Consider the following 13049-nt stretch of genomic DNA (forward strand, 5'->3'; position numbering starts at 1 on the left):
AACAAGTTTATTTCTAGAGTAAGTTTCTCCTCACTGAAGCTCTCACACTAGGAGTAGAAAAAGTGTCAGTTCAGCTGGGTTTTTGTTTTTGTTTTGTTTTATGGTTTTTGAGGGTTTTTTGTTGTTGTTTTAGAGAAAAAGAGGAAGGGAGAGGTATAGAGAGATAGAAACATCAATGAGACTGAGCCGAACCAGTGTGGAAAAAGGAGTAGAAAAAGTGTTTGCTGTTTTGTTATTGTTGTTCCTTTAGACTTCTTTATTAGGATTATCTTCGATCCACATTTCCCTCTCAGGAATCGTTTTAAGCTTGTGAGAACTAGTTTAGGTAAAACCAGGTAAAAGTATCCATCTATTCATTTAATCAAATACCTGCAAATTGCAATACTCTGAAAGAATGGGTAAATGAGGGCAATTGCGGACGTTCCCACTTCCTTCCAGGTGTCTTGTATGACTGTGTGGCCTGACCTTCTGAAAGCACCAGTGCTGTCATATAGCTTAAACTTGAATCTTACTTAGATAACAAAAGATGTTTTAATAGAAGTTTTCTTTCCTCCCTGGAGTCCAGTGAGCTGTCTTGCAGGCCCACTGGGATGCATGTGCCTGCTGTAGAGACCACTGGTGCAGGTCGGAGATAACGGCAGCTTGGGCTGAGACAGCGAGGTGCAGATAGGGAGGTCATTTACTGAGACAAGAAACATTGGGAGGATCGATTTGGGGGGGGGGGGTAGTGCATTTGGTTTGAACATGTTAAATCTGAGATGTCTTTTTGACACCAGCTAGGTAATTAAAGTCCTGTAAACACATGCAATGGCTTTGGGAGAGAGAACATGATGGTAGGAGAAGGCGTTCTAATATTTAATATCCGATAAAGGAGGCTCAGCCTGAAATGCAGCACAGGGAACACAGCCAGCAGTGGCACAGGTGTACCGAGGGAGGAAATGTTCCAGGAAAGAACACTGTCCCGTGCTGCTAAAGTCACAGGATGCAGGGAAAGTGCCCCCTGTTGTGAACAATATGGTCATTAACCATTGCGAGTTGCTTCAGGGAAATATTCTGGGAGGGCTTATTAAGATAATTGAGTACAGTTAACAGAAATGCGGTATATTCAGTTGAAAGGAAAATGTTGAATCTGCAAGAAAAGAGATAATCAATAGTATAATTTCCCCAAAATGTTAGGATCAGACAGCATTCTAAAGCTAGAAAGACCAGTCCCCCCTCAACTCTAATAAGAGCAAAGGAGAGGAAGAAGAAGTGTAGATATAAGTGCACTGGTGTGTGTTGTGAGAGTTTGAAGAAAGTTGGTTTTTTCTTTCTGTGAAGCAGGAGAGAAGGAGGAGGAGGAGGAGGAGAGTTGAGGACAGATGGAAAAGGTTTGAAATAAGCTTTATAGCGAAAGAGGAGAGCCAGTTGACCTCTGAAGTGAGTGGGTGGCATCTGGAATTTGACATTAAAGCACACTTCAGTGCCTAGATTGCTTAAAAAATGTTGAGCAGAAAGCTTAGTTTTCCTGTACCCCAGTGTTATTTGATGAGATATTTTTAACATGAACAAAATATTGGCTGAAAGTCTGCTTTACTTTTGAAAACTTTTTCTCCGCAGAGAATGAACATAGGCCTCCGAGTCTTCCTGGTGATAGCGGACAGCTTGCAGCAGAAAGATGGAGAGCCACCAATGCCAACAACAGGAATTATTCTTCCTTCAGGAAACACTCTTCGTGTGAAGAAAATTTTTCTCAATAAAACCTTGACCGATGAAGAAGCAAAAGTCATAGGTTAGTGTTACCTCAAATAAATAAAACAACTTGTTGATACAGTTTAATATGCTTTTATAGAAGTTTAGATGGAATCTAAAACATACATATTTACCTATTATGGTTATTCCAGTACATGGAGTGATTTAAAAAAATGAATACATTTTTTATAATATCTATAAGTTGTTAGGTTAAAAGTCTTCTGTTTAAAGCTTTACTTTCTTATGTGACATTATTTACTGCATTTCATTCTTCCTTCAAATTTTAGTTCTGTGCATAATTTTTTCATATACTAAAGCCAGTCATCAGGGAGAAGAGTATATCACAGTCGAAATGCCTTCTTTTGCAACATTGATAAGCTAATGTCTTTTTTATTTTTAATTGAATTTGTTGGGGGTGACACTGGTTAACAAAATTATACAGGTTTCAGGTGCACAATTCTACAACACATCATCTGTACACTGTACTGTGTGTTCACCACCCCCAGTCGAGTCTCCGTCCATCACCGTTTATCCCCCCTATACTCTCCTCCACCTCCCCAGCCCTCCCTCCCCCCAGCAATCACCACATTGTTGTCTGTGTCTGTGAGTTTTCTATCTCTTTTTATTTCCTTTTTTGCTCAATCCCTTCACACACACCCCACCTCCCGACAGCTGTCAGTCTGCTCTGATTAAGAGGCTTTTATTTTTACAGAAAAGGAATTGTAACTATTCCTTATTTAATTTCTAACATTTTATAACTGAGGGTTTTTTTCCTCCCCCACCAGGAATGTCAATTTACTATCCTCAAGTGAGAAAAGCATTAGATAGCATTCTCAGACATTTGGACAAAGAAGTTGGGAGGCCAATGTGTATGACTAGTGTGCAGATGTCTAATAAGGAGCCTGAAGATATGATTACGTACGTAGCAAATTAATTCTTTTCATTGCTATTTCAGTTTTTGTAAAGAGTATAGATGGTTGACTCATGCTTACTTGTCTTGTTCCTTTCTCTCCCAGAGTTCTTCTGTATTGCCATCTGCTGTGGTTATTAATACAGCGGTTCCTTCCACGTGCTAAGATTTGTCCTTTAGTATAGATAGCAAAAGGTGTCCTGGATTCTCGGTCTAGTTTGTGGTCAGTGACAAAGCTCTACTCTCATTCTGTGAGTGATAGGTAAATCCTCGTTGCCCCAGATGTGTGTGGACTGATTGGTTTATTAAGTCAGACCAGTGCTCTTATTTCCCGGGCCCTGATAAACAAAAAAGAAAACCTGAAAACCTCCTGGGAACCAGAGGTACAGAGAGGAAGAATGTATGAGTAGTTTTTTTGAAACAGTACTTCATCCTTGCGCGTCCCACTCTAGTCTTGTCACCACTGCTTGTCACCCCAGCATCTTTTTTCCTGAGTAGGGATTTCCTCCTCAAGAGAATGTAGTTTATGGCAATAACTTTCTTCATTGGCTAAGATATATCTACATATCCTGTATAAGGAACAGCATTTTTCAGATAGTAATATCTGCATTCCAGGTCTTAGATGACCAAATTGGAAGTTGGATCTCTCAATTTAATTCATATATAGTTATACACTAGTGTGTAATAATATCTCAGAATTTCTCTGATGTGAAGTTTTTCCTGCGTTACTTCATCACAACCACTCGATACGTTTGCCCTCCTCAAGCTCCTCTGGCTGTGCATGTCGACCCCCAACGATGGCAGCATCCCCCAGTCAGCTGTTCCTTCTGTAACTCCACCAGTGCTCGCTTCTGACAAAAGTGCCTTTCCTTCCTTTGCTCCACTTTAATCTTTGTTGGCGAGTTTCCTCTTTTGAGTATTCATTTTTGTGAAATGCCACCTGAATTTATCACTGGAGACAAGAAGGCAGCACAACTACACGCTTTGCTGTCTGTGTGTGAACCAAATAACTGACGGGCAGTGACTAATCGTAACAGAATATGAAAAAAGTGACGTGATTTGTCACTGATTAAGTTGCTCATCTGTTAAGTATGTCATGATCGGTGGACTGAAAAGCTAACAGGGAAACTTTTTTATGCAATTACTTACAGTTAGCGTGTGGGAACTGAAGACTGAACCGTGCTGGGACTGGTGGTATTTAACTAAATTGTGGTTCCCAAAGCTCATGCATATTGGAACCATGGAAAGAGACAACTGACTATATAAAAACTCTGAAAGTCGGTAGCAAATCCATTACCACTATAACAAATATGGGCCTAAAATATTTAAATCATCCAAATTCCTTTATACATAAGAATTATTTTCTAGGCCAACTGAAGAGCTTATTTGGATAAGTTAACTAAAAGCCTCACCTTGAAATATAGACCAAAATAAAAACCAGTATATTAAGATGTTAGATATTTAAAATAAATAAAATCATTGAGTAACTAGAAGTAAATACAGTAGATTTAAATTGTATCAAGCCTCTGAAGGAACCAGATGAATTTCAAAAATGAACACATTTTATTACATAAAAATTTTAAGTGTGGCCCTAACCGGTTTGGCTCAGTGGATAGAGCGTCAGCCTGTGGACTGAAGGGTCCCAGGTTCGATTCCAGTCAAGGGCATGTACCTTGGTTGCAGGCACATCCCCAGTAGGGGGTGTGCAGGAGGCAGCTGATCGATGTTTCTCTCTCATTGATGTTTCTAACTCTCTATCCCTCTCCCTTCCTTTCTGTAAAAAAAATCAATAAAAAATATATTAAAAAAAAAATTTTAAGTGGTATGTGTGTGCTGAAGTAAAAAAAGACAAGAATAAACCATAGCAACAGTGGTATATGAGAAAGTCTGTTTTCTAAGAACCTTGTTAGTAAAGTATATTAAATAAAACTTTTTTGTTAATTTTGTAGGCTCCCACATAACCAATGTCTGATTATTTAATATCAGTATTATTGTATGATAGTTATTTACTAAAGATTCAATATTAAATTATATTTAATTAAAATTTATTAATTTAAAATAATTGTATTAAAAACAGTGTAATGTATATTCATTATTTAAACCAAATCGTTCCTATGCTTATTTTACAATTACTGAAAACCTTTTCTGTTTACTGTGTTTTTCCTAGAATTATCTGTATTCTTTTGTTCATTTATAAACTAATAATTATTTACTGAATGTATGTGTGCTCTTTTTTATATTAAACTTTCTGGGGTGGGCTCCTGTTTTCTGTAATTATTTTTCCAACTTTGCTTCCATTTCCCAGCATATGTAATATACTTAAGTCCTGTTGTGACATATTTTTCAGGGGGGAAAGAAAACCCAAAATTGATTTGTTTAGAACTTGTATTGCTGCTATTCCAAGATTGATTCCTGACGGTATGAGCAGAACTGACCTCATCGAACTGTTAGCAAGGTAAAGAGGAGTCACTGTTTGCTATGCTGACTTGTATCTCTTTTGATCCCTTTAAATCTCAAACCAGCCCTGTTACTATTATCACTAAAAGCTAATGATACAGACATTTAATCCTTTGTTTGATTTACTTTCTAAACTCCCACTTTGTCTTTCATGTTTTGTTAAACATGTTCTCCCCATTCGTGTTTAACTTTTAAAGTTCTTTTATATTCCCTTACAAAGCCCATTTTTCAACTCCTTCACTTTCTATCTGGCAGTAAGTATTTCCTGGGATTTATAAAACACGTTATCCCTTAACATGGGTGTTATGGGTGTATGATGATACGGATTAGGCAACTAATTTTTTGTTAACTCCTACCATCATTTCTTTGGCACCCAGGGTGGTGGCCAAGTCTCATTTTCACTTGTTTCTTCTATTGCATTGCCCACAGGGTTGAAGTTTTGTTTTCCCTTTGCTCTGTTAGCATGGCATGGATCTAAAAAATAAGCAAATAACGTGAACCAAACTTATATATTAGCTTTCAGAACTAATTCTAAGTTGAGGTGGTGGCCTGTTGAAAACCTGCTTTGTTGATGTAGCTAAGAATTCCCTAGATGAGGGGTTCGATCGTGAATCTTTTAGGGTTTGCAGATCTTGTGATCTCTGTCACAACCGCTTGTCTCTGCCTTCGTAGCTCAGAAGCAGCTGAAGCCAGCCTGTAAAGAGAGAGCTGAGTGTCCCAGTGGGCGCCCACCAGAGTGAAAGTGCTTCTATAATCGGCAGCGATGCGGCATCTAGTGCAGGAGCAAATGTCTGAGCAACGAATGACAGTTTGCTTTCCTGTTTCCTTTGCTTTTTCCCCTATGACGTTTACTTACTGATTCATTTACTTCAGCAGAAAGAAAGCTTCTAGGATCTGGTCTATTTTCTCCCTTATTCCTCTTATTTGCAATTGTGATGTCCAGATCTTGTGTACTTATAAATGAAGCAAGCAGTCCAACAAGTCAAGATGCATGGTAAATGTGTAGGCCTGTATGCTGGCTCCCAGGCAAGTGCATGACGTCCCCTGCCTTAAATTAGCCAGGCTGCATTGCTGTTCTCCTCATGCATCTATACCCTGAGTCACTGAGGTAGGTGTCAGATGACATGTACACACTCGTGGATTAAGGGATGTTGAAATAACCTTTAAAGTCGGCATCATAGAGTCAGTCACTCTCCTCTCCCACAGTTACCTCCCTGGGTGCCACTATCAGACACAGCACCGGGCTCGAGACCCTTAAGCTGGCTCTGTGTGACACTTCTGATGAGCTGCCGCCACTGCTGCTGTCCTGGGCTGACTCCCACGTCGGTCTCGCTGTGGTGCATTTCCCCTTCAGTCTCATTGTCACTGCAGGCTGGCTTAGTGAAGGCCAGGCCTGGTTCAGCAGGGTGAAGGTTGTTCCCTCCTTTCACCAAAACTACCCAGCTTTCCTCCTCTGTCACTGAGGGTAACGCCAGCATCCCACTTCCCAAGCATGTCATTGGGGCATATTTTTAAATGTCACCTGCTTTTTCATTCAGGCTGTTTCTAACTCTGATGCCTTTGTCTTGATAGTATCTAAACAATCCTCCTCAGGCCCAAATCAGAAACATACTCATATGATGTTATGTACTGCAGCCATCTTTTCTGTGTGTGTTTTTATAATCATTCTCTTTATGTTCTGTTATAATCCTTTAACTTCATCATGTTCATGTCCCCATATGGTTTTGATGTCTTTAAAAGGCAATTTTATATAGCCTCTCCTCTGATTTGTTTAGCCTTAACACTGTCTTTAGGTGTTAGTTTGAAAATGTTTTATTTTTTCGGGTATACTACATTTATGAGGTTACTACTAAATGTATGCTCATTCTCACCTTCAAAAAATATTTCTGTTAAATTGATTCCATCTTTTTTTGTTCTATTTCCTTTCTTACAACTAGCCATCTTATATTTAACAATAACCTCAGCAGCATGAAAGGAATGATAGAGGTAAATCATGTTCTTCCCAGTGATAGTAAAGGACTGAATGAATGTGAGATGGCGCTAAGACATTATATGATTGCATTTAATTATTGATTGATTAGAGGATAACATTGTATTTTAAGAATTGAAGGATTTTTAAATATAATGCTGATATGGCAATCTGTATTTTCCTAAGTATGGCATTTGCATTATGATCAACATTATTCTGAGTTATAGTAAAAATACCAGCTAGTATTAGTAGGTTGATACGTGAATTTAAACAAATGAATATAGGCTAGCATGGGAATGGATATAACACAAAAAGTGAACGTTGGTTTCTCTCTTCATACTTCATGCAAACCAGTTAAGAGGCCATGTTCACCAAGCTCTTCGTTTTAAGATGCAGGTGATAAAACGCCTTGGAAGGTTGGGGGTTTGCTGACGGACCTTTGTTCCCGGCAGGCTCACGGTTCACATGGATGAAGAGCTGCGCGCCCTCGCGTTCAATACCCTGCAGGCTCTCGTGCTCGATTTTCCAGATTGGCGGGAGGACGTGCTTTCAGGATTTGTCTATTTCGTTGTCCGTGAAGTGACTGACGTCCATCCCACACTTCTTGATAATGCTGTAAAGATGTTGGTACAATTAATAAACCAGTGGAAACAGGCAACCCAAATGCATAACAAAAACCAGGACTCACAGGTATCGTATTCTTTTGTGTGGTCCCTTGGAATGTGATCAGTGGTGTTAATGTATCAAACCCTAAATGTTTTATTCACTTTATTCATTTTCAAAGTGTTTATAACTCCTGAAACTGAGTTTTCCTGTAGTTCATATCTTGAATATATCATCTTTCGTGTCTAACCTTCTTCCTTTGATAACAGTGAGTTTTGTATGGACCTAGGTAGTAGAGGCGATTCTAGTTCAGATTTAGGTTGCTTCCAATATATTTAAAGCTGGTGCAATAAAAACATGGGTAGCCTTTCATTTGAGTTATTTGATTGTTTTGTCCTTGGCACCAGTCCCTGTTTCTCATACACAGCTTGTGTCCTTCTTAACCATGAAAGGTGCCCAAATTACTGATTTATGATAATGTGTAAGTCATAGAACCTTGGAATTTTAGAACTGGATCATAAGCCAACCCAGCTTCCCAGCCTTTAATGAGCATATAAATCACCAGGGGCCTGAGAATCCATTTCTAACAAGTTCCCAGGTGATAACCGCGGCTGGGCCTCGGCTCTGAGTACAAAGGATACAGTCCAGTCCCCTCACACTCCACGTAGAAATGTCAGCCCAAGAGTGACTAATAGTGTCAGCTCCAAGGTGACAAAGTAGCCACTGAATGATCGAGGTGAGGTACGGAATGCTTGTTTAGACTGCCAGTGACCAGTCAGTGCTTCTTCCTCCACTGTGTACACTATTACATGTTTATCAGTTCAGGATGATTGAAATTGCTTGAGCTGAGACAGGCTTGTAGCCTTAATTTCTATGATGTACTTTACTCTTAGTTGTTCTACTAGAATGTCTATAAGTGCATTTTGAAGCTTCATTTTTTAACTTCTGTTTCTTTTTGAAGCATGGTCTAGCTAATGGCGCTCCCCACCCCCCTCCTCTGGAAAGGAGCCCGTATCCCAGTGTGTTCCATGTGGTCGAAGGGTTTGCTCTCGTCATTCTCTGTAGCAGCCGGCCTGCCACGAGGAGATTGGCCGTCAGTGTCCTTAGAGAAATACGGGCTTTATTTGCACTTTTGGAAATACCCAAGGTAAGATTTAGATGTTTCATTTACTTCCCTAATGAAAATACTAAAAAACTATCCTTCTGTCCATCTTTATTACATTTCTGTTACTATCATGCAAGTATAACTTACTCCATAACAAAGTCTTTTTGACAGGGTCTTAACTAACCCACCTCAATTCCATTTGTAACCAGTAGTGCTAAAGTGAATGTGAATATTTATTTAAATTTGGCTACTTTTCTAAAACATTCTTAAATTTCTCCTGGCCCGTGTGGCTCAGTTGGTTGATCATCGTCCCATGAACCAGCAGGTCATGGTTCAATTTCTGATCAGGGCACATGCCCAGGTTTCCTGTTCCATCCCCAGGAGCGGGCGTGCAGGAGGCAGCCGATTGATGTTTCTCTCCTATCGACGCTCCTACCTCCCTCTCCCTCTCCCTTCCTCTCTCTGAAATCAATAAAAACATATTTAAATTGTTTTAGACATATGTTGTCTTTTTTATAGGGCGATGATGAATTAGCCATAGATGTGATGGACAGGCTGAGCCCATCCATTCTTGAGAGCTTCATACATCTCACGGGGGCCGATCAGGTAACTGTAGTGATTTCTGTAACTGTAATGTACTGCAGTGCAGTGATTGTAATGAACGAATGCTGTTCAGTCTTGTTTTAGAACCTAAGTCACATATATACATGAATTTTCTTTACAAATGTAATGCATTAGAACAGTGGTTCTCAACCTTCTGGCCCTTTAAATACAGTTCCTCGTGTTGTGACCCAACCATAAAATTATTTTCGTTGCTACTTCATAACTGTAATGTTGCTACTGTTATGAATCGTAATGGAAATATCTGATATGCAGGATGGTCTTAGGCGACCCCTGTGAAAGGGTCGTTCGACTGCCAGAGGGGTCGCGACCCACAGGTTGAGAACCACTGCATTAGAAAGTATTTTTGAAAACTGTACTTTAAAAATTAAAAATACTTTTTAAAAAGTGGCACACAATAAAAAAGTTGCAGTGGTTTATTTCTATGGTTAGTATACTTCCCCATAGCAATAAAAATATTTTATCTTTGTAAAATTCCAGTTTTTTTTATCTAAGAAGTTCCTCTTAAACCTAATGTTACTGTTAACTATTTGTTTTTTTTTTTGCTATTTATTATGGCATATAATACTTTATATATATATACTGGTTAAATTACTATGGAAAATTTTGTTGAAATTTGTAGCAAAAAATTGCACTCTATCTTCAATAAATGTATTTGTTTACTTTGCCACATAAGTTTAAATGCAGTGTAATATTTTATGCCAGTCATACTGTAATTTGACTCACTAAAATGAAGAAAAAACTATTTTTTACATTACTAAGAAAACGTGTGCAGACTTGCTTAGTTGAGTTTGAATTTTTAAAAAAAGTCATATATTAAGATTTCAAGATTGATGTAAGAGTAACTATCAGACTTTACTACCTAACATTCTTTTAATTCCTGTTTTGGAATGCATGAACCGACCAGAGGTTTATGTGCTTTCTGTGTAACACTTGGTTTTTACAACTCATGGATTATGTGTAACCAAAGGAGATAATAAGAAAACTTCATAAATATAAGAGATGGTTATAAATCTGTACAGTTTCAAGAATTCTGTTTTAGATGATTAACCTGAATTATGCTGACAAAAAGAGTAGTGGATGGCTCTCTTTTAGTGCCTAACGCAGTGCCTGGCTCTTAGTGGGTGCTTTATAAATATCAGTTGAATGATGGAGTAAATTGAGTCTCTGTTCAGCTTAAGGCTCCATTTTTGTTTGAATGACGTATAATTTGTTCTGAAGGTAAATCTTTCTCTTCAGTATAAGATCCCAGAATATTACTGAGCAAATATTTATGAACTAGAGGCCCGGTGCACGAAATTCACCCTCTCCAATCTGGGACCCTGATGGGATCAGGCCTAAACGGGCAGTCGGAGATCCCTCTTACAATCGGGACTGCTGGCTCCCAAACGCTCGCCTGCCTGTCAGCCTGATCACCCCCTGCCAGCCTGATCAATGCCTAACTGCTCCCCTGCCAGCCCGATTGCCCCCAACTGCCCTCCCCTGCCAGCCTGGTCGCCCCTAACTGCCCTCCCCTGCAGGCCCGATTCCCCCCAACTGCCCTCCCCTGCCGGCCCAGTCACTCCTAACTGCCCTCCCCTGCAGGCCTGGTCCCCCCCAACTGCCCTCCCCTGCCGGCCTGGTTCCCCTCAACTGTCCTCCCCTGCCAGCCATCTGTGGCCGCCATGTTGTGTCCACATGGGGGCAGCCATCTTTGTGTTGGAGTGATGGTCAATTTGCATGTTACTCTTTTATTAGATAGGATATACACCTCTGGAGAGGAGCCCATTTCCCAGTCTGTTCCACTTAATCTGTAGAGCACATCCGCATGAAAGTTAACAGTTTGTTTTGGGGCTCTCTAGCTGCTGCAGTGCGCCCACAAAAAATGCATAGTCATATATGAATTATGTAAGTAGTGGTCCTCAGCCTTTTGGTTTTATAGATTCTTTCGAGAATAATGAAATCTATGGAATCTCTCTCCAGAAAAACACATGTAGGCACATGCACACAAACCCTTAAGTCCAGTTTCAGGAATTCACTACTCTCTTACGCCCATCTTGGAGCTCATATTAACCTGCTTTAGAACCTCTGTTCTTGAAACTAGCAGCAGGCCACTTGTAGTTGAAAGCAGTTCCTGTGGCAGAACTTCAGTCATGAAGTGTGCAGTAATCAACGTTTTCTCTCTCCCTAGACTACTTTGCTGTATTGCCCTAGCTCGATAGATTTACAAACATTAGCAGAATGGAATTCTTCTCCTATCAGCCACCAGTTTGATGTCATTAGTCCATCACACATATGGATATTTGCACACGTGACCCAAGGCCAAGACCCATGGATTATAAGTCTCTCCAGTTTTTTAAAGCAAGAAAACCTTCCCAAACACTGCTCTACAGCTGTGAGCTATGCTTGGATGTTTGCATACACAAGACTTCAGTTGTTGTCCCCGCAGGTTGATATAAAGTAAGTGTATATGTTTTTGGTATTTCTGTATATTTATGCTAATTATGTACCTATGTAGATTCTCAGGTATTGTGTATTGGGTGTTTTGTTTTTTTGTTTGTTTTAATGATGATCGACACTTTTCACCTTGTGTAACGTTTATGACCCTACCTTATTCAAGTATCCCCTAGTTACCATATTTTAAATTATTAGTCCCTCTTCTACCACCACTTCTATCTCACCATTTGCTCTATTTTTCGACATTAAACTTAGCACCATCTGACATTGTTTTTTTGTTTTGTTTCGTTTTTTAAATCTCACCTGAGAATACTTTTCCATTGATTTTTAGACAAAGTGGGAAGGAGAGGGAAAGACAGAGAGAAACATCGATGTGAGAAAAACACATCGATTGGTTGCCTCCTGCATGCTCCCTGACCAGGGCCCAGGTGGGGAGGGGCGTGCAACCAAGGTACGTGCTCTTGACCAGAATCAAACCCGGGACCCATTGATCTGCAGGCCGACGCTCTATCCACTGACCCAAACCAGCTAGGGCCTGACGCTTTATTTGTTTCTTTATTGTGTATCTCCTCCAGCAAACACGTTGGTAATGGGTGTTTCAGGTTTTTGTTTTGCTGCTGTCACGGGTGCTCTGAACATTCTCTAGCATGCTAAGACAGTGTGGATGAATTAATGAACTTGTAGATGTGCTTTACTCACCTTCATTGACCCTAGCATTAGTTTTCTTAAAAAATTTCAAAATATGTTGTTATTTATCTGTTTTATTTTCGTTTGTTTGTTTTTTGTTTTTTTCCTCAGTAGCCCCATCAATGCTAAGAAAGTGAATATGACCACAAGCAGTGACTCGTACGTCGGCCTGTGGAGGAATTACCTGCTCCTGTGCTGCAGCGCAGCCACGTCCACGTCAGCGTCTCCGTCTGCAGGGTCCGTGAGGTGCTCTCCTCCCGAGACGCTGGCGTCCACCCCCGACAGCGGCTATAGCATCGACTCCAAAGTAAGCTTGCCAGGTCCGCCCGTGCACCAGGTGCCACAGAAGTCATGTGTTAAACTTTCTTTTCCAGGACCATAAACTAAGTTGCTTGAAAAAGTGTATTTGTTACTTGCACTGATAATTAAAAAAGAGAGAGAGAGAGAGTTCAAGAAATCCCAGTATTGCTTTTATGGCGTCCTAGTTGGAATAAAAAACTAAATGTAGTTTTTCTTTATGGAAAAAAGGG

General features: G+C 39.9%; 1 protein-coding gene across 7 annotated transcripts in view; it reads left to right on the forward strand.

Moving 5' to 3' along the window:
• Positions 1–13049, forward strand: part of FRYL (FRY like transcription coactivator) — a 204999-nt gene that overhangs the window by 109484 nt on the left and 82466 nt on the right. For all 7 annotated transcript variants that reach the window (XM_070396963.1, XM_070396929.1, XM_070396939.1 and 4 more), the window contains 8 exons: positions 1600–1771; positions 2517–2649; positions 4989–5096; positions 7520–7757; positions 8632–8817; positions 9295–9381; positions 11567–11835; positions 12631–12826. In XM_070396963.1, the coding sequence (XP_070253064.1) occupies positions 1600–1771; positions 2517–2649; positions 4989–5096; positions 7520–7757; positions 8632–8817; positions 9295–9381; positions 11567–11835; positions 12631–12826 (1389 nt within the window). The remainder of the gene's footprint in view (positions 1–1599; positions 1772–2516; positions 2650–4988; positions 5097–7519; positions 7758–8631; positions 8818–9294; positions 9382–11566; positions 11836–12630; positions 12827–13049) is intronic.

This window comes from Myotis yumanensis, unplaced genomic scaffold (genome assembly GCF_028538775.1).
Source record: "Myotis yumanensis isolate MYYU_CA2020_CCGP unplaced genomic scaffold, mMyoYum1.0.hap1 SCAF_1, whole genome shotgun sequence".
Lineage (NCBI taxonomy): Eukaryota > Metazoa > Chordata > Mammalia > Chiroptera > Vespertilionidae > Myotis > Myotis yumanensis.